The sequence below is a fragment of the Chrysemys picta genome, chromosome 5 (assembly GCF_011386835.1).
Source record: "Chrysemys picta bellii isolate R12L10 chromosome 5, ASM1138683v2, whole genome shotgun sequence".
Classification (NCBI taxonomy): Eukaryota; Metazoa; Chordata; order Testudines; family Emydidae; genus Chrysemys; species Chrysemys picta.
Window position 1 is genome coordinate 130,298,952 of NC_088795.1, and position 20,800 is coordinate 130,319,751.

Consider the following 20,800-nt stretch of genomic DNA (forward strand, 5'->3'; position numbering starts at 1 on the left):
TCTGCAGAAAGGATCTGGCTGGTGTGTTGAGATAACGCCCTCCCCTTTCGGCTCTCGGGACCCGGGTTTGGATTGTGAGCTAGGGCACAGGTGGAAATGAGCCTGCTGTGTTTTAGTCCTAGGTTGCTCACGTTGCAGAACCACAGACCGACTGAGGGTCTGTGCTCAGGAGAGAGCCAGGGATGCACTAAAAGGTGTGCAGGTTAGAGTGGAGGTCCAGTACCTGAGCTGCAGGAAGCTTGTTCTGTCAGATTCTGGCTGATTTGTTTGACCCCTCGATTTCATGAGCACTAAATCCACTCCCTAATCCTGAACAAACACAAAATGAAGTAAACTAGAAGGGCCAGACATTGCATGTTGGAATTTGGCCAGGACTTGGGGGCTAACAACCACTCCCTGGGTAAAGGTTCAGTGGCACCTTTAGCAGCCCAGCCTCCCTGCCCCATGCTGTGTGTCACTTCAGCACTGACCTGGAGTGAACAGTGCTAGCTGCTGAGTCACCACCGCCACCACTTCCTGCAGGGCCGGCATTTTCTCTGCGAGTTTCCCATTCACATACTGTCCCTGCTTGTCTAACAAGACTAGACCAGATCAGCAGCTTGCTGTGGTGTGGTAGGTTATAGCTGGACTTGCTGGCTGCCTGCTGTTTATCTGTGGCTGTGTATCTGTATGTAATTGTTTTCAAGAGACACTTGTTTTGAGCCATCTGGCCTTGAGTCTACCCAGAGCTAGTTTTCAGTGTACTCAACAAGCCATCTAGAAATCAGGGATTGTTTCCAACAGTGTTGTGGGTTCAGTTTGGTGTTGACTAGAGTCTCCATGTAGTATCAGACCTCCTGTTGGCATTAGGATACTTTTCTGTGCAGTAAGATGTGGGCCGCTCTTAGCGGATGCATGAGTTGTGGGGCTGAGTGCAGCTGTGCAAACAGCAGGTGCCTGCTTCATGACAGTTTTCATGACAAGCACATTTGTTTCCCAAGGTTTCCAAGCCATGTTTTCTTTTCCCACAGCTCGATGTCGCCATTGACGGAGCTGACGAGGTGGACTCTGACCTCAGCCTTATCAAAGGTGGCGGGTAAGCAGTGCCTTCTTGTATCTGCTTACGGCTGCAATGCTGCAGCCAGGCTTAAACAAATAGATTAAACTACTTGTGTTGTTAGAAATGTTTCTGTTCTGATAGCACAGAGAGGTCTAAATTGAAATCAGGGCCCCACTGTGTGTAGCGCTGTCTAAAAACTTAGTGAGAGACAATCCCTGACCCAAAGAACTTATTATCCAGTATCCAGAAGGGAGTAGTGGGTGACAGTAGGAGCAGCATCGCCATCTAGTGATACAAGCCGTGATTGCTTTGGGGCTTGGCTAAAGTTCATGGGGACTTCTTAATCCTTTTTGGGATTCCATGTGAATTCAGTGCTTCGAAGGGTGTCAGGCTGACAACCCTGGGTATCCACATAGCGGGCATAGTAATATTGGCCCGTCCATCACTGTGCCTCACCCTGGGCCTGATTGGACCACCTGTAGAGGTTGAAAGAGAGCAGTCTTCTATGTCCTGGGTCCTGGGTCTCTGTGCTAAGTCCCCTTTGGGCAGAGACTCTGCTTGTTAGTATGCTTGGCTAATTGCCATCTCCCCAGTGACCACGGTAATCATTCTGGTACCTTCTCAAGCACTAATTTACATTAGGTTTACGGGAAGGGAGAGGGGGTGAAACAACCTCCAGAATGAGTGGGGAGAATGTGAGGGATACTGTCATCCTTTGGGCCCACCAAGCATGACAAGGCCAGTTTAACGTGTTTACTTCTTAATTTTCTTCACAGAGGGTGCTTGACACAGGAAAAGATAGTTGCAGGCTATGCAAAATGCTTCGTCGTTGTTGCCGACTACAGGTAAAATATGTACTGCACTTCATTCCCACAAGGTGGAGAGAGAGGGCCAAATTCAGTCATAGCTAAATATGAGAGTTCATTCACTGAGTGAGCGCATTATTTTGCTTCCAACGCTGTCAGTGAGCACTTGGTCCTTGATGTCAATGGGAGCAGGACCAGGTCTAAGTAAGCCCAGCTCTACTGACACCTCATGAATTGAATTTGACTTTTGTTTTTTAATTTGCAAAACCCCAGAGTTCCCAAATTGCAGAATGTGCTCGCTTCAGAATTTATCTGTACCCGTGTCTTTGGGAGTGGGTACGCCCAGCTGCCTGGCCAGCTTTCCAACTTGGCTGGGCATCGTCATCTGCTCTTGGGCTAACTTCCCCCTCTGCTTACAACTGTAGGATAATAGAAAATTAACCTGCAATCTTTCTGCACAAGTCCTGGGTGGTAACTGGATGAACTCCTGTGGCCTGTGCTATACAGGAGGTCAAGCTAGATGATCTAATGATCCCATGTGGCCTTAAGATCTATGAATCTGTCTCAAAAAAGGCTTGAGGAGGATTTGAATGGAGCACTAGGCTTTCTGCTGCTCCTCTGAATTTCCCCCTAAAGGACTTGGATGTTGTGCCCTTTGGGGCTTTATATGTGAGTGTATTATTATTATTTATTATGTAGTAGTATTATTAAATATATTATTGTTATTTTATTATATTTTAGGTGCTGTAATATTAATATTAATCCCGTTTAAAACCAATTTCCTGTAGAAAAAATTCTAAGAACCTTGGGGAGCAATGGAAGAAAGGAATCCCCATTGAAGTCATCCCAATGGCTTATGTCCCAGTCACCAAAGCACTGACCAGGAAGTTTGGTGGCGTTGCTGAGCTGAGGATGGCTGTCCGGAAAGCGGTCAGTATGATCAAAGGTCTCTGAAGAAGACCACTCCCTTCACATGGGTGTGCGTGGCGGGTGGCAAAACAGAAATGTGACGGATAATGTGTGTGTGAATATACGGTTTGTGCTTTTGAATATTCATAAAAGAACAAAAAACCTCTTGGCTTAAATTTTCAAAAGTGGCTAGTGACTTTGGACATCTACTTGCTGAGCATCCCCTTCTGAAACTCAGGCCCTTTTACAGTGTCTCACGTGAGACAGCAAAACACAATGTATGCTCCATGCATTTTTGGAATATATTGGGGGCAACATTTTGTTTCAGAAAGCGGCGGAACTGGGCACAGCCATTTTAGACTTGATTCTGACTAATGGAGGAATGGGTTGTGAATCGGAAGATTCCAGACAATTTGGATGAAAGTGATCATGAAGTGATAGATTTCAAGATTCTAAGGAAAGAAAGGAGTGAGAGCAGTAGAATAAGGACATTGGACTTCAAAAAAGCAGACTTGAACTAACTTAGAGAACAGGTAGGCGAGGTCCCATGGGAAGGAAATCTTAGAGGAAAAAGAAGCTCTAGAGGGCTCGCAGTTTGTCAGACAGTATTAAAGGCACAACAGCAAACTATCCTACTAAGAAGGAAAGGTAGGAAGGCTAGTAAGAGGCCAAGATGGCTCCATCAGGTGCTCTTTAATGACCTGAAAATCAACAAAGAATCCTATTAAAAAGTGAAAATATGGACAAATTACTCAGAGGAGTACAAAAGAATAGCACAAGTATGTAGGGACAAAATCAGAAAGGTTAAGGCACAAAATGAGTTACATCTAGCAAGAGACCTAAAAGGCAATAAGAAGAGGTTCTTTAAATACATTCGGAGCAAGAGAAAGATGAAGGAAAGTGTACGTCCTCTATTTAATGAGGAAAGAGAGCTAATAACTGATGACATCAGGAAGGCTGAGGTGTTTAATGCCCATTTTGTTTCATTATTCACTAACAAGGTTAATGGTGACCAGATACTTAACACAATGAATATTAACAAAAAGGGAGAAGGAATAATAGGGAAGCCAAAATAGGGGGGGAAACAGGTTAAAGAATATTTAGCCAAGTTAGATGTACTCAAATAGGCAGGGCCTGATGAAATTCATCCTAGTGTAATTAAGGAACTCTCTGAAACAATTTTGCAATCGTTAGTAATTATCTTCGGGACCTTGTGGAGGACGGGTGAGGTCCCAGGGAATTACAGACCAATCAACTTTATTTCAATACCTGGAAAAGTACTGGAACAAATTATTAATTAATCAATTTGTAAGCACTTATCGGATAAAAGGGTAATAAGGAATAGCCAGCATGGATTTGTAAAGAACAAATCATGCCAAACCAACCTAATTTCCTTCTTTGACAGCATTACTGGCCTAGTGGTTAGGAAGGAGGCAGTAGACTAGATGTATCTTGATTTTAGTGAGGCTTCTGGCACAGTCCCACATGACATTCTCATAAGCAAACTAGGGAAATGAGGTCTAGATGAAAACTCTGTAAGGTGGGTGCACAACTAGTTGAAATACCACACTCAAAGAGTTATTGATGTTTTGCTGTCAAATTGGGAGGCTGTATCTAGTGGGGTCCTGTACTACTCACTATTTTCATTAATGACTTGGCTAATGGAGTGGAGAATATGGTTATAAAATTTAAATAAAAATAAAATAAATAAAATTTGCAGCTGACACCAAGCTAGGAACAGTTGCAAGCCCTTTGGAGGACAGGATTAAAATTCGAAATGACCTTGACAAAGTGGAGAACTGATCTGAGTTCAACAAGATGATATTCATTAAAGCCAAGTGCGGAGTACTTCACTTAGGAAGGAAAAATCAAAAGCACAACTACAAAATGGGGTGTAATTGGCTAGAAAGTAGTACTTTTGAAGAGGATCTGGGGGTTCTAATGGATCACAAATTAAATATGAATCAGCATGATGCAGTTGTGAAAAGGGCTAATATTATGGGGTGTATTAATAGGAGTGTTGTATGTAATACGTGGGAGGTAACTGTCTTGCTCTACTCAACACTGGGTGAGGCCTCAGCTGGCATACTGTGTCCAGTCCTGGGCACCACACTTTAACAAAGATGTGGACAAATTGGAGAGAGTCCAGAGGAGAGCAATACAAATGGTAAAAAGGTGTATAAAACATCACCTCTGAGGAAAGGTTAAAAAAACTGGGTATGTTTAGTCTTGAGAAAAGAAGACTGAGGGAGGCAACCTGATAAGTCTTCAAATATGTGAGGGGCTTTTATAAAGAGCTTGGTGGTCAATTGTTCTCCATGTCCACTGAAGGTAGGACAAGAAGTAATGGACTTAATCTGCGGAAAGGGAGATGTAGGTTAGATGTTATGAAAACTTTCTAACTATAAGTGTTGTTAAGCACTGGAACAGGCTTTCAAGAGAGGTGGTGGAGCCCCCATCATGGGAGGTTTTTAAGAACAGGTTGGGCAAACACCTGTCAAGAATAGTGTAGGTTTACATGGTCCTGCCTTAGCGCAGGAGGCTGGTCTAGATGATCTTTGGAGGTGCCTTCCAGCCTTACATTTTTACAATTCTAAATTGGGCACCTGGAAAGGGAGATACTCAAAAATCTTGAAAATGTAAGTCCCTGTTTTTACCTTTGCAGAAATCTGTTTCTTTAAGTACTTTTATCCCCATTGTACAGATGGGGAGTTGAGGCACAGAGAGGCCTGGCCCAGGATCACCCAGGAAGTCTGTGATGAAGCAGGGCATTGAACATATGTTTCCCAAGTCCCAGGCTAATGCACTAACCCTTGTATTCTCCTTCTTCTCTACCCCTCTGCTGGGAGGACCGAGATTGTATGTGGTAGTTCTTAAATGTTATTCTGGGTGTATTAGGAAGAAGGTTGCTGTTACCAAAATACAGTAAAAATCTTTCTCTGACAGCCATAGGTTAATAACATCATCCTGGCCACAGTCCTGGGAGATCCGAAGTTTTGATCATGGGGCTGTTCTAATGCATCCGTGAGGAATGTTGCTCATGGATGTAGTATTGCTCTGAAGGGCCTAATCCAGTCTCAGATGAAGGCGATAGGAGTCCTTCCACTGGCTGAGTAGGCTGTGGATTAGGCCCTAGGTTTTTTATTGTTCTGTGACTTTTGAGTAGTATCCATCTTCTTATGGTGTGTATGAGTGACAAGCTCCCAGAGAGCACTGATGGGGAATCCCATAGTGCTTAGGGTTCAGGAAGGTCAGGTATGACTGGTGTGTCTCTCTTCACCTTCAGGCCAAGCAGGGTCTCTCAGCCCCAGTGGGAACATGGTGATGAAGAGGTTTAATGTCCTCTGTCTGTTTCCTTTCATAGACTGCAGATGTCCTCACAGTCACTCTCCAAAGCAGTAAACTAGAAAGGACCATTAGGCATGCAGTTAGTCTATTGCTAAGAAATTAAGACTGTATTGGAATGTTTTGCTCTCCTTTGCTGGTCAGAACTCCTCATTCTGATTTCCTCCAAGAGTAAAGTCACATCACAAAACTTGTATCCTCATCTGTTTGTTTGAAAAATCAACCCTTGAGACATATCTATTATCTCACTCTTTCAGACAACCAGATTTGTTGACAGTGGATATAACAGTCAGCTCTGCCTGTTGCCATACAGACAAATCTTTACATATTGAGAAATAAATGTTTCCAAGTGGCGTGCTATGAGTTTCACCATGTGACTTTCCTTTGCTGTTTGTGGTGCTAATGCCACATGTCTCTCTACAAACCACTTGGAAAAATCCCGCTCTAGGTTTTAATACTTACCTTATGGGCAAACTCAGAATAATGACTTTTTGAATATTCAGTTCCATAGGATTCTTTGCATAAGGGATTGCACAGCTTTCCGCTCTAATATGCAGCTTCTTTGACCTTCTCAGCTGTGACGTATCGATAGAAATCCAATGGACAGGAGCACCCTGGCAATGCTAGTACTATTTTCATAAGACTGCTAAGAGATGAATTTCCAAAGTACTTTGTTCATACAGCACTTTGGTTAATCTGTGCCAGGGCTTTCCAGAGGCCCCCCCCTCTCCTCGCCCCATTCAGGGCTCTGGGCTTCAGCTGCAGGTCGGCATGTGTGTGTCGGGGCAGCCCCTCGGCAGGTGGCTTGAGGCTTCAGCCCCTCGGTGGGTGTCCCAAGGCTCCTGTGGGCTTGAAAATATGTACCGGCTCTGCTCTGGATGGCTCCGGCTGAATTTAAGCCCTGATCTGTGCCAAACTCCTAGGATCTACCATTGACTCAACTGTGCAACTCTGGGAATATCACCTATCTTCTTTGGTCCTCTCTTTCTTCATCTGTAAAATACTTGCCTACTTAACAGGTGCTTTGTGAGAATTAGTGAGTGAGGATTAAAAGAGCAATCTTGTGCTTAATATCATGAATTGTTTCTCATTTGGCCTGATCGGTTCACCAGTATTTGGTGCGTTGCAGGCTTGTTTCCATTAGGATGAGAAATTGTGAGATGAGTCAGGTCTATTCTTGAAGTCATCTTGTTTGTGGACATTTCTTATAAATAAAGTCCTGTTACCCTGAACACAGCAGCAGGTGGCGTCTTTCGGAATGCCCAAGTCAGCTGCTCCAAAGAGCTCTGTGCCCAAGAAGATCTGTCCGTCTTCTTCCTCTCAGGATCACACTTCTCCGGCAAACCAAAATGCTAGCACCCATGTTTGCAAACAGGGCAACCCCTCCACAAGGGTTAGCACTGACCTGTCATGAGGTCTACTGCCGCAGCCTCTCGCTGTTTTTACTACATGAAGGGACTTGTTTGCTCTTTCTGTTGAGCCCGAGAAAGTACTCAGCATGTCCGTTGGCCTTAATGAAGGGATTATCCTTGCCTCCAAGACTCCTCTCATTGTCGTCATTAGTACCTTTTGGTATAAGTATTATTAATAGTGGTGGTGTTTTGCATTGAAGCTCTTCTAACGGCCTAGGACAGACTCTTTTAGGGTACCGAAATGGGTCACTCTATGAAAAGCATCCCCTTATCATGCTTAAATTGGTTAATTAAGGGCTGTGTCTTCCAGCCTCTGTGTAGAATATGACTAAACACCATGTAATAGCATTTTATCCTTGCACTGCTGAAGCCAGTAGGAATTTTGCCATTGACAACAGTGGGAGCAGGTTCATCTCAAAGGTACATACATTTTTAGTCCCACATTCACCAAGGTGTCTAGGTGCTTTCCATAGTCCACAGCCCCACATGCTTTGATGTAAACTGGATAGCTCTGTGTTTGTTTTTTGTTGTTGTCGTTCTCCCCACCTGGTGCAAAACAATGAGTGGGGCAGTGACACAGTTGAATAACAGCAATTTTCTTTATTTTAAATGTTCTGTTTGAGACATTTATTTCTAATGGAAACGGCGGCCAACTTTGTGCCTGAGTTTAAAAATTTTTTTTAAAAAAAATCCTTGCAAGGTAGTTAACAGCACCTCTTTTTGCCTAGGGTCCCGTGGTGACAGACAATGGGAATTTCATATTGGACTGGAAGTTTGACAAGGTCCACAAGTGGAACGAAGTGAACACAGCTATAAAAATGATACCAGGTAATCTCTCATATTAAAAAATTACTGAGTTCCTGAGGCTTGGTCTACATTGGAAATAAGGCGTCAGTTGTTAACAGTGTGAGTAATAAACCATTGGAACAATTTACCAAGGGTCGTGATGGACTTTCCATCACTGACAATTTAGAAATCAAGATTGGGTGTTTCGTTTAGTTTCTTTTCTTTTCTTTTTTTAAAGATCTGTTCTAGGAATTACTTAGGGGAAGTTCTTTGGCCAGTGTAATGCAGGAGGTCAGTCAAGATGATCACAATGGTTCCTTCCGGCATTAGAATCTATGAGTCCATGAAGTTATACTGGTATAACTCTTTTGGTTAGGGATGGTATATTTTGCTTCCGGAATTGGAATACGTTATCCTGGCATAAGTGTGCTTATCCTGGTGTAAAACTGTGTACACCCCGGATGGGTTTTTGTGACTATAACTATCCCAATATAGTTAAAACAGCAAAACTTTCTAGTCCAGATGAGTCCTCAGATCCTAATTCAGTGAGATACATAAACCCTTGCCTAATTTTAAACATGGAAATACCAGGGTGCTACTCACATGCTTAAAGGTAGCAAATACTTGAGTATCTTGAGTGGTGAGATGTCAATTACATTGGTGTCCATCGATGCCAATGACTCTACAGCACTGTAATTTCATTAGGAGAACTAGATCCTAATCTTTTTTGAATGCTCTTTGTGCTGCTTCAGGTAGGAGCTCCTCATCGCAACGTTGATGGACTCTTGGGGTGGGATTTTTCAAAAGCATCGAAGCCCCATTGAGAGTTGGCGTGACTTGTGCCCCTACGAGGGCTTTTCTGCACGCATGCCGTAGGGCTGTAACTTCACCAGGGTAGTTCCAGTGGTCCAATCCCCCTAGGGTGGAAACAGTTTATACTACTGTAACGGTGCTTGTACCCGCATAGCTATTCCCATGCAGAAGGGGAATGAGCTGTGCCAGTATACCAGTATCCATGCTGGGGGCTGCACTGGTAAAACTATTGGTAAAAGAATCTCATCCCAACAGACACAGTTAGACAGATACAAAAGCTATGTAGACCCACTCACTTTTAGGTGCTTTTAAAGAAAATCTCACCCTTATCTGTATAAAGGTTTACAGTGGCTATGAAGTCACAAGTGGGGCTGTGATGTGTAGGGTACGTCTGCATAGCAGCTGGGGAGTGCGATTGCCAGCTCCTGTAGACGTACACAAGCTAGTTTGCTAAACGTGGCCCTGTGGCCGTGGCGGTATGGGCTAGCTGCCAGGGTACGATCCCGTCTAAGATCATAGGTACACACTCGGGCGTCTCGTCTGAATCGCTGTCTGTGCTGCTGCAGCCACAGTCCTTTTCTTAGTGCGCTAGCTCAGTCAAAGCTCGCCCGTGTACATCCCCGTGAGCTGGGAATTCCACTTCCCATCTGCACTGCAGACACAGCCGTAGAGCTTCGGGCAGTGATTTAATTTTAGGAAGAGAATTTTTTTTTTCTGTTGTATAGCTCAAAAAGGGGTTAGTCAGATGAGCTTTTGTTGGTCAAATAAAATAAAACAGAAAACTTGTATATTTCAACTCCCAGTAAGAAGCTGGACTGCTTTTACCCTGACTTAAATTACACTTATTTAAAAAAAAAAAAAAGTGATATCCGTAGTTATGAGATCATCCACCAGGTGGCAGCATTGTTTCATTCATCTCTTCAGAACAAAATTTGTCAGAGATGGTACACAAGTAATTGAAACTCAATTCTGCAGCCCTGCTAGTTATGTGTGGCATACTTGTGAGGAAACGTGCTGTGCAGAGATTCTAGCCCTCCCGAATTTTCCATAATCTTCCCGATTTTATATGTAATTACGAAATTCGTAATTCAGGCTTAAATCAACTAATTTTGCAAGTGCACGTGTATTTCGTGTGTGTGTGTGCGCGCGTGCATACGGGTCACTCACCACCACTGAGGTCCGAGGTGCACAGTGAATAGTGCCATGGCAGCTGGGGGCGCTCTTCACCACCACCCTGTGGTGCATACACCGACTGCGCGGTGAGGGTCTGATAGGAGGTGAGCCATTCTGAATGAGTTGGGGCACTGCTGGGTTCACTGCCCAAGCCACAGGCTGCGTGTTGTGCTCTAGCTGCCCCAGGTGGGCCCGGCTGGACAACGCTAATGCGCGCTGAGTAACGAGAGTGCTCCAGCAGGGTGTGCCCGGGGCAGTTAGAGCATAACACGCTGCCTGTGGCTTGGGCGGTGAATCCAGCAGTGCCCCGGCCCCCACTGACAATCACTGCAACTTGTCTCCTGTCACACTCTCACTGCGCAGTCTGGGGGAGAGGAGAATCCGGAGGGGCAGGAGGAGGCAACAGAGGAAGAGAGCAGGAACATGACAGAGGAGGGGGAAGAGGAGGAAGATCATCTTGGGAAGAAGGTTCAGGCCCAGAACTGGCCAGGGTAATTAAGAGCCCTAAGCAGCATAGGAGGACAGCTTTCCTAGGGCAGTCCTCCCCGTCTCCCTCTTTGGGGGTTGGATCAAGGGTGCAACGAGGGGTGCAAGGCACCCAGGCCTCCCCCTTGGCCATAGACAGGGAGTGGAGGGAGAGGTCCTGTTTACTCTCACATGTGCAGAAGTGCATCTAAAATGCAGCCCAAGCGGTCAAGATGCTACCCCCCAACCCCCATCTGTATTTGGCTTCACACCTTTGGCATTTACTGATGATCTAAGCAACTTCCCTGATTTTTTTTCCATAAACATCCCTAAAAGTCTCAGAATAAGGTTGGCAGCTCGGCGCAGGAGTAAGCAAAAAGCGGCCCTTACGGATTAAAACCTCTCAGCAGAGTTTATATTTTACTTAAAAGAAAAGACTAGGTACGCTTGGGTATCATTCGTCATCAGATGGGCGTTTTCTCCAGGTTAAACAGTGTCCCCAATCCTGCAGTGTGTTGTGCATGGGCCAGTGCAACCGTCTGCCTGCTGGCCGTGTATTGCAGCCCAGGGACCTTACACTGGGAGTGTGTGGTCATGAAATGGGGTGTTATGGAAGAGGTATGAGGTTACTTGGATCCTAATTGATGTTTGCTACTGAAACCATTAATGGCAACGAAATCCTGGTGTCTTGCATTTCTTAACCCTTCTTCATCCCAAAGCAAAATTAAACTGTGTACAAATTATGGGATCACTTCCACAGGCCACTGAATGGAGCCCGCTCTAGAGGAAGGTGTCTCAGCTGTGTAACAGCACCCAGTAATGCTGTGTACAACATTGTAAGGCAGGAGATGAAAAGGGTGCTACAGGGGAATTTCTGTTGCAGATTACTGGTATTTGGTCACGGTGTCAGTGTTAACACTTCTCCAGCCATAAAAAGTGCATCTGATTTTCAGTGTTACTAGTGAACATGACTCTGTTCGGAGACCATTTAAATACATGCCACTCATTTCATACTGTCGGGACGAGCACAGCAGTGTCGTTCGGGAAAAGGAGTCTGGAGGCCTGTTGTAACAAATACAGCTTTCGCTATTTCGCTGCATAATGCAACTCGTTTCCAGGTGATTTCTTTCTGATACTTTTCCATAGATTTTTAATGCCGGAAGAGACCATTAAATCATCTAGTTTGATTCCTTCATATCACAGGCCAGAGAATTTCATCTGGCTCCTCCTGTATTGTGCCCAGTAACTTGCCTTTTAAGTCAAGGAGGGGGAAATTTAATCTTGGTCATATAGTTTAAACCCTGTGTACCACTCTGCACAATTTTCTCTATTGTGATCTCCTCCCTAAAGCCCTGATTCAGCAGGGTACTTAGCATGACTCTAACTTTAAGCGTACGAGCAGTCAGTCCTGTTGCTGTCAGTGAGCTTACTCATGCTAAAAGTGAGGCTTGTGCTTACGTACTTTGCTGACTCAGGGCTTATGGACATACCTACATCAGAGGTGGTGGTGGTGGTGAGAATGCAGGAATCACAGCCAGAGGGACTAATCCTTCTCCTAGTGATAACACCTGTCGTACCAAAGTGGCTTCTTGCTAATCTGGTTTCTAGCCCAACTTTGCGTGGAGGAGCTCCACATTGTGACATCTGACCCACCCCCACAGTCTGCCCAAACCACTGCAGCTTAAATAGCCGCCCTCTGCTGCTTGGACTTTGTGTGGTGTCCTTCCCCCACATCCCGGCCTCCATTGGCTTCTCCCCTTCTGCCTCAAGCTCTTGACTATCGTCCTTGCCTTCAGGGCCCTGCACTACTCTGCCACCTTATATTTCTGTTCCCCCCCCCCCCCCTTCCCTTTGTAGTCTTGTCTCACTCTCACCTTCCTGCCTCTTCCGATGTTCCCCTGCACCTAGAACTCCCTGGCAAAACAGGGGAGCCACCTCCTCAAAGCTAAGCCATAGGCGGATCTTACACCCCCCTTAGTGAAAAGCCCTGCCCTGCTCCGCCAGCCTCCCCTTCTCATCCAGGCCACTGGAATCGTTCTGTTCTCATCCTGCAAGCTGCAGGGCTCCCTCAGTTCCCGCTGCTGGGGAATCTCGCAGGATTGGATTTTGGATTGTAAAGCCAGGGCCGGCTCCAGGTTTTTTGCAGCCCCAAGCACTGAGAGCGCAACTGTCCAAGCAAAACAAAAAACAAAAAAAACCCTGCGAGACCGCAACTGCACGGAGTGCCGCCCCAAGCACGTGCTTGCTTTGCTGGTGCCTAGAGCTGGTCCTGTGTAAAGCACCAGGTGGCAGGGGCAGCGTCAGCACGTAAGATCTGGAAGTGAATTATACCCTGTATCTGCTCCCTGTAACTTGCTGTACATGGATCATCTGTATTGTTTTATTACAGTTAAAAATAAAGGGTGAAATCCTGTGCCCATTGACGTCCATGGCAAAATTCTCATTGACTCCAGCGGGGATAGGATTATACCCAGTGTCTTGACGTTCACCATTCCACTGCGTCTGAACGTATTTTTCTGCACTGGCTCCCAGCAGTCAGTTGATATCAGCCTTGAGCCCCAGGCAGCGATGCTAGTAAAACGAATCTAAACGAACTGGTGAAAGTGGCCATGTGTCACTCTCTATCTAGAGTTCCACAGCAGGGACCTGTCGGTTTCACATGCAGCTAGTGAAAATTCTCTGCCACTTGTCTCTGTTGTGACAGTGATTCCTTCCCTTGTATATCTCAGTCCTGCTGTTACGTGTAAGCTTGGTGTGTGTTTGTGCAATGCTTGCTTCAGGGCATGGTGCTTACTGACTGCTGTGGGGCTACTTGCTTAGCCCCCCGATCCTTCTGAGGGCCACAGAGCTTGGGTTCCTGCACCAATACAGAGACCCACTGGCTTTAGTGGGACTCTCCATGGGTGCAGATGTCCTCTTGCACTGAGCTGGTTGCAAAGTCAGGGCGTTAGCAAGCACTTCACTCTGTTCTATTCATACCCATAAGAACAGTCATCCCAGATCAGCTCAATGGTCTATCTAGTCCACCGTCCCTCCCTAACAGTGGCCAGTACCGCAGCTCCAGCGGGTGGTGCAAGAAATCCTGTAGTGGGGAATTCTGGGATAATCTGCCTATAGGGAAACTTTTCTTAACCCTTTCTTCCCCCCCATCAAAATTTAGGTTGGCTTATGTCCGGAAGCATAAATGTCATAAGCTTGTCAGTACAGAGGCTGATTTTGTAAAGCCATAGTAGACTTTGAGGCCCAGGTCCTCAAGTGTATTTAGATGCCTAAGTCCCATTGAAATCAATTGGCGTTAGATGCCTAAATACCTTCTGAGTGTCTGGCCTGGATGCCTGATCAGTGAATAATAATAATACAGTCCCTAATTCTAGAGGATTAGAGCAGCTGGGGTAAGCCTGGCAGATAAGAGATGGTTTGAGCCCTAACCTGTGTGTGAATGTTCTATTCCCAGGAGTGGTGGAGACAGGTCTCTTTATCAACATGGCCAGTGTGGTTTACTTTGGCATGGAAGATGGTTCTGTCAGCGCCCGTGAGAAACTGGCCCTCTGACACAGTCCAGCCACACGATGCTCCCTGCCTTCCAAACAGCTGTCGTAATGGTGCCAACCTGACATGTTGCCTTAACGAGTGGCCGGCTCAGTTGCAGAGGTCGGGGCAGAAGGCCTGTCGGGATCTGCTGACGTGCTACTGAATGTCTTTTTTTTAAACTATATTCTCTATTTTTTATTGTTCAGGAACGCTTGTCATTTTTAAAAAAAAAAGTCACTTGAACAGAAGTTGCTTTTAACATTTTTATTTTGTTTTATAAGAAGCGTTTACCAAAAAGGACACGTCTTACAGAACTTGAACCCGCTGGTTGCTCTGACCGCGTCTTGTTGTGGGGGGAAAGGTAATCACAATGTATTGTTTTTATTTAGTTTGCTGGGAGGAAAAATTAAAGATGCAGCATGTAAAACCAGGGCATATCCAGTTGGGACTTGCTGATGCCTTATTGGAACCTTTTGGTTCTGTATTTTCTCCCGTTTGGTTATTTTTAACATCATGGTTTTTAATTGTACAGAATGCCTAGTTATTCTGCATGGGTAAAATTTACCCCCTGTGCAGAGGGTCAGGACAGAAGTGTTGCATAGGCTTTTTCAGGCCCTTTGCACAGGAGTGAATTTCATCCTTTGGGCCAAACGCTGCTCTGTTTAAACCAGTGTCAATCCACAGTAACTCCCATCAAGATTTATTCCAATCAGTGAAGTTACTCCAGATTGACATCCTTGTAAACACGAGCAGAATTGGGGCCTTGATCAAGTTTACAGAAGTGTATTTGAGAAGCTTTCAACAATGTCTAGTACCTTAGCGGCAAATCATTCGGTTAGGAATGAAGACAATTTATCACACCTCACAGCTGGGTTGATTCATGGGAGGATAGAGCGGAAAGCAAAGGAATATTGAGTCTTCCTGCCTGGACTGGATACAAATGTAGCAAGAGGACAAGGCAATCATCTGATGTATCCTATTCCATCTATGGGTGCTTTGCGTGTTATAGTGTCAAAAACGTGAGTCATCACTTTGTATGTTATGGGCACTGAAATAAAGAGCTGTAACGCCAGGTTTTTGACTGTTCTTATTCTCTTTTACAATGAAATATTTAATACCTGATAGGACAGAACCTCAGTTGGTGTAAATCAACTTCACTAGAGCTATAACAATTTCCACGCACCGAGGATTTGCCCCCATTTGTGTAGCTGAAGGCCTTACGTGGCTCTCTGTACAAGGGTGAATTTCACCCACACTGAATGCACCAGTTCACGTTTGATTTCCTCTTTGATCTTATCAAAATATTTTTTTTGCCTGTCACCCAAGTGTCTGAACAACACCTGTTAAACTGCAGCACTTGCATTCAAATTCTATGAAACTGAGTGAGAATTTGCATCCGTGTCTAAAAACTGCACGTGTGAGTAAGATGTTGTTCCCTTTTTGCAAAAAAAGGTTATTTTGGTTATCTGAAACCTCCTCCTCCCTGCAGACGTGTCCTGTCAGTTCTAAAACTGCCCCATAGTTTTATACCAAGATGGCCTGCAATAGAGCATTTCCAATAAAGTGATTATGGTGGAACATTGTGGTAAGAAACTGTAAGATACTATCACTGCAGCCTAGATTAGGAACATGGAGCCAGAGAGAAGTTGTTTCAGATTGACCGAGTGAAATTTTCAGACTCTTCATCCCTTTATTTTCTATAACATCATAGTAGAATGAACAATAAAGCAAAACTAATTTAATTCCTACGCAGGATCCTGTCTTGTTTCACATTGTGCTGTCCAAAAAGAGATCTTTTTTGGGGCAGGGAGGGACAATTTTTGTTTTCTGCATACTTTGATTTCCCTTAAAACAAATGGGCACGTCACCAAAATAACCTAAATCATTGGGCCCTCATATTTCACCGGTGAGCTTGATCGATAAGTCCAGTGGGAGGATGCAGTAGCAGGCATCATGTGCTTGTTCACCCTCACATTTATAATATTATCTGGATGTTTTCTTTTTCTGTATGTGGGGGGGAGGGGAGCAGGTGGTGGAAGCAAGTGTAATAACACTTTATTATAATTATATAGCACATTACAACTGAGGATGTCATTATGGTGTATGTTTAAGGTCCCTATTTTCACTCTTAGGTGCCTAAAGTCAGGCACCTAAGCCCATGTTTAGGCATCTAAATACCAGTGGCCTCATTTTCAGAGGCATAAAAATCACAGTGTTCATTGTGTTAAGTGCTCCTCTGAAAATACAGACAACTTATTTTGGTGCTTGGATCCAGAATTAAGTGCTTAACTCTAGGCACCTGCTTTGAAAATGCTGGCTTTTTAATTCTTACTCCTGGGAGAGAAGAATCAGACCTGTTCTAGACATGGAGAAACTGAGCACAGATTAAGTTGACTTGCCCTACATCTCATGCAATTAACTGTCAGAGCTAGGAGTAGAACAGAGCATAAAAAACATGATTCTTAGCCTGCAGCTCTAACCAGTTAATCCATTGCCTGTGTGACAACACTTTGCAGGGATGTTTTGCCAGAAAGAGAAAACCTGCACTAAAAGCTATGAAAACTGGTCCTCAGCCTGACCCAGTGTGCATGGTTATTGTCTGGGTGTGGAATAAGACACAATACTGCATATCTCATTACCAGCAGGCCCTGCTCGATCAAGGAGACAATGTTACAGACATAACTCTGACTCTCCTTGCTTTGGTCAGGTACTTGGCTATATTCATTGTATCTTTTTGTGTTTACCGTTTGTGCTGTAGTAATGGGGTTTGTTTTAGTTTACACAATTGGACACTTTCTGCAGATGGAGCTGAAAAGGCAGAGCCACCTATCCCCAGACTATAAATGCGTGAGACACAACAAGGGATTTGGCAGAGAAAGGCAGAGCAGTTGGTCCACCAAGTCCAGTAAACAACCCCTGACATTTCATGGATTTAAAACAGATCAGTGATACTTCAGACCTCAGTTGTTTCCATCCCATGCATCTGGGCCTCTCACTTGCCAGGCCCTGAGCACCATCAGCTTTCATTGAAGTCTCCATAACTACACGACATTTAAACACATACCTAACTTTCATTACATGATTCCTCCCATGGCACTTGTCATGTGCTGGAATTCAGGTGCAGTCTCAAGTATCCTGCTGAACTGGGGCTGGTCTGAGTGGGTGTTGAGGGCACACAGTAGCTTGTAGGGTTGAAGTCCTTGGGTAATTGCACAATGCTCTCCACAGCGGTGGAAAAATCTCCCTGGCTCCCACAGCAATCTTTTGACACCGTAAAATGTTGAGACTCCGTTGTCCCTATCAGTGTCCGCATAGTGATATGTGCTCAGTGACCAGGCAGCTGCTGCTAAAATTATCCAGCCCTTTTAAAAATTGGACTCTGACCCCTTGCAGCAATGGAATCCACAGGCCCAGCTGCACAGGGTCTGAAGGGCTTCCTTTTTATGTACTAGCTTATAACTGCTGGCTGTTATCTTTTGAGGGAGCATCCCTTGTTCTTGTATAATGGGAGAAAGCTAGAAACATTGTTCATTCTCCACCTGAGGGACTGGCAGAAGGCAGTGGCTTGAAATGGGAGACAAAAGCAAAGTATTTACCAATGGCCCAAACAAGGGAACAGCAAGTGTGAAATTAACTAGGAAGAATTCCTCCTTAAAAAGTCCAACCGCACTAGCCAAAGCATTCCAGAACTCTTTAAACTATACACTGCCGAGTAGGGGATAGAGTAAGGGAAACAGGGAGCCTTCTAAGGCTAGAAGGTCTCTAGATCAGGCCATTATAACAGAGGAAATTCAAGCTACAATACTGAGTCTCTAGAAAGTTTTCTGGAGAGGCGGTTTTCTAGCGAAGTTCTAGAAGCCCTTTGAAGAAGGGCTGATCTGATAGGTAGCGTGTGAGCTAGGAGAGTCTGCAGAACATATTGCTCTTTCCTTGAGAAGAGTCCTAATATCCAAAACGTCTAACACATTCTTCTGCGTAGGAAGAATGGGTCCTTTCTAGTTTTATTCTGTCATTGGAGCTGCTGTAGACCAATGCAATGGATCTGTGGGTCCTTCCTGCAGAAGAAAGGAAATTTTGAGCTAAGCACAGGTATTTCTCCCTCCCCCTTTCTTTTTCTTTTTTGTGGAGGATAAACTTGTCTGATGTCCCGCATCACGGGGGCCCGAGTAGTCCATGCTCAGACTCTGCTCAGACAGATGAGAGATCTGGTCTGGCTCAGACTGCACACAGGTGGAAATGAATATGCTCTGCATCTGGGTTTAACCTGCTTAGCCAGTACAGTTGTCAGAGAAAAGCATCACCACAGGCCTGCTGTTGGTTGTATCTAAACCACCCTGCATGGCCACGCTGACACTGCTATCCAGAAAATATAAAGTACAGTTGCCTTAGTAGGAGTTAAACCTAACGCAGGTGCCCATGCCTTGATGTTCTAGGTTTGTGAGAGTTTTCATCTGGTTGCAAGGAAGGATGGTCCAGGGTTAGGGTGCCAGCTTGGGACTTTCGTGGGTTGGGTTCAATTCCCAGTTCTGCTGCAGATGTTCCTGTGACCTTGGGCAAGTCGTAACTTCTCTGCCTCAGTTCTCCACCCTAATATGGGGATAATAGCACCTCATAAGCATGAGGTGAGGATAGATTTGTTAAGGATTGGGAGGTGCTCAGATGCTAGGACCCTGGGGGCCATATAAGTACCGCAGATCAAGTGATCTTTGTAGTTCAGTTCAGAATCTTAGCACAACTTGTCTGGGACACCAGAAGGTCTCCCTAGTCCCTTCCCTTTTGCTGGCTGTCACGCAGGCACTAGTTTAACTGGGAAGAGAAGGCTGCTGGGGCCTTTGATGCCTCAACCAAGTGCCCCTCCTAAATGACATCTTCAAGAGTCACTGGTGCATGACTGAACTTCCCTCCCTAGGAATCTGAGCTCATTGTCCCCTGTCCCATCCCATCCACGGACGTTCTCCCCTTGTAGTGCTACTGGCAGCTCTGTGCGGAGCACAAACTCTCCTCCAGTGAGTGTGAGGAGGGGATGTGGCTCCTCCAGGTGACCTCTCGCTCAGAATTGTGGATTACTATTGCTGCTCAGAACCTGGCTTCGAAAGTTGGACTATATAGAAAAGCTCCAATCAACACTGGGATGAAATCTGGGTAAACGGTCCAAGCAGGAGACTGTGTGAGCCTTGCTATAAATACCCACTGGAAGAGACAGAGAGCCATGTTCCAGGGTGTTTTACCTTGTGTCTCAGTAGGGCAGGAGAGCTAATCCTGATCTGAAATGCTCTGTGTCCTGACCATCATTAACGTCTTTAGATGGTTTTCTCTCCTATCCCTTTTGATATTTCTGTGCAAGCATTCAGGGGCAGGTGCCCTGTCTACCTTCACCCCTGGTAAAGAGGAGGGATCAGATGGTGTATATTATGTGGGAACTGTAGTTCATTCCCACCCTTTCATAGTGTTTTTTAAATTTTAATTTTATTAAACAGAGACGTGTTTGTTCCCACAGAGCCAGAAAGCAGAGTCTTTAGCCCAGGGCCCAAAAGTCTAAGCATGCCAAATTCTGCTCTCATTAACCTTGGCATAAATTCAGAGCAGATTTCAATGGAGTTACTCTGGTTTTGAACCAGTGTAACCAAGATCAGAATTTGTGTCCATTAGCAGCTCCCTTTTAACTGCTGCCTGTTTTTGCAGAGGCCAGCAGGGGGTGCTCCAAAATAGCATAACTTGGTCACTAGAGTCTGTACATGCAGCCCCCACCCATGCAGCCCCCACCAGCTCATAGTCTGGGAGTTCATGGGTTGATTCTTCATGGCAGACCCCTCACTGCAATGGTGTTGCTGGGCCACCCTGAAAGGGCTTCTCTTCCGTTACTGACCTCATCCTGCTTCTCAACTTCATACGTGTCTAAGGGGAAGGAGGGAAAAGCAGCTGTGAGTCCAACACGTGTATGTTGTTACTGAAAAGCAACGTGTATGTGAAATCAAAACCGGCAGCTGGAAAGAATCTGTTCTTTATATTTCCTTCTCCATAATAATGACTAAGTTGTTAACTCCAATGCAGAGTGACTCAGATTTTATTGCATCAGAAAGGATACAATTTTGCCACATTTTAGAGAAAGGTGAATTAACTACATTGATTCAAGTGAAGCCAGCAAAGATGAACAGGCTCCAACTCTTTATATGAGTATTTATAACCCATTGTAACGTCGGTCCCAAATTACTATGGCGAACACTCTGATTGCAGGATACGCCTTTTGGAGGCATTACTCTCTACAGCAAAGCACATCATAGCTACACTTCAAGTAGGATCATATACTACAAATATTTCTATTTTCCATTATCTCAGGAGATTTTCTCCATAATTTACCAAGCGCCATCCACCCCAATAGTCTTCTCTCAGTGGCTTTGGGATTTGATTTCACTTCTCTGGATTATTATCCTTGGTTCTTGGTGTTTCTTAACATCTTCTGATCATAACAGCCCGGCCAGCTTGGGTTACAATACTTGCCATTGTCTTTCTCTAGAAGGGAA

At 45.0% G+C, this 20,800-nt stretch overlaps 1 protein-coding gene across 1 annotated transcript in view; it reads left to right on the forward strand.

Moving 5' to 3' along the window:
• Nucleotides 1–15,351, forward strand: part of RPIA (ribose 5-phosphate isomerase A) — a 28,712-nt gene extending 13,361 nt beyond the window's left edge. Inside the window, exons 5-9 of the mRNA XM_005292458.4 lie at nt 1,011–1,075; nt 1,816–1,884; nt 2,634–2,775; nt 8,240–8,339; nt 14,203–15,351. Coding sequence (XP_005292515.2) covers nt 1,011–1,075; nt 1,816–1,884; nt 2,634–2,775; nt 8,240–8,339; nt 14,203–14,300 — 474 coding nt within the window. The 3' untranslated portion in view covers nt 14,301–15,351. The remainder of the gene's footprint in view (nt 1–1,010; nt 1,076–1,815; nt 1,885–2,633; nt 2,776–8,239; nt 8,340–14,202) is intronic.
• Nucleotides 15,352–20,800: the final 5,449 nt, after the last annotated feature.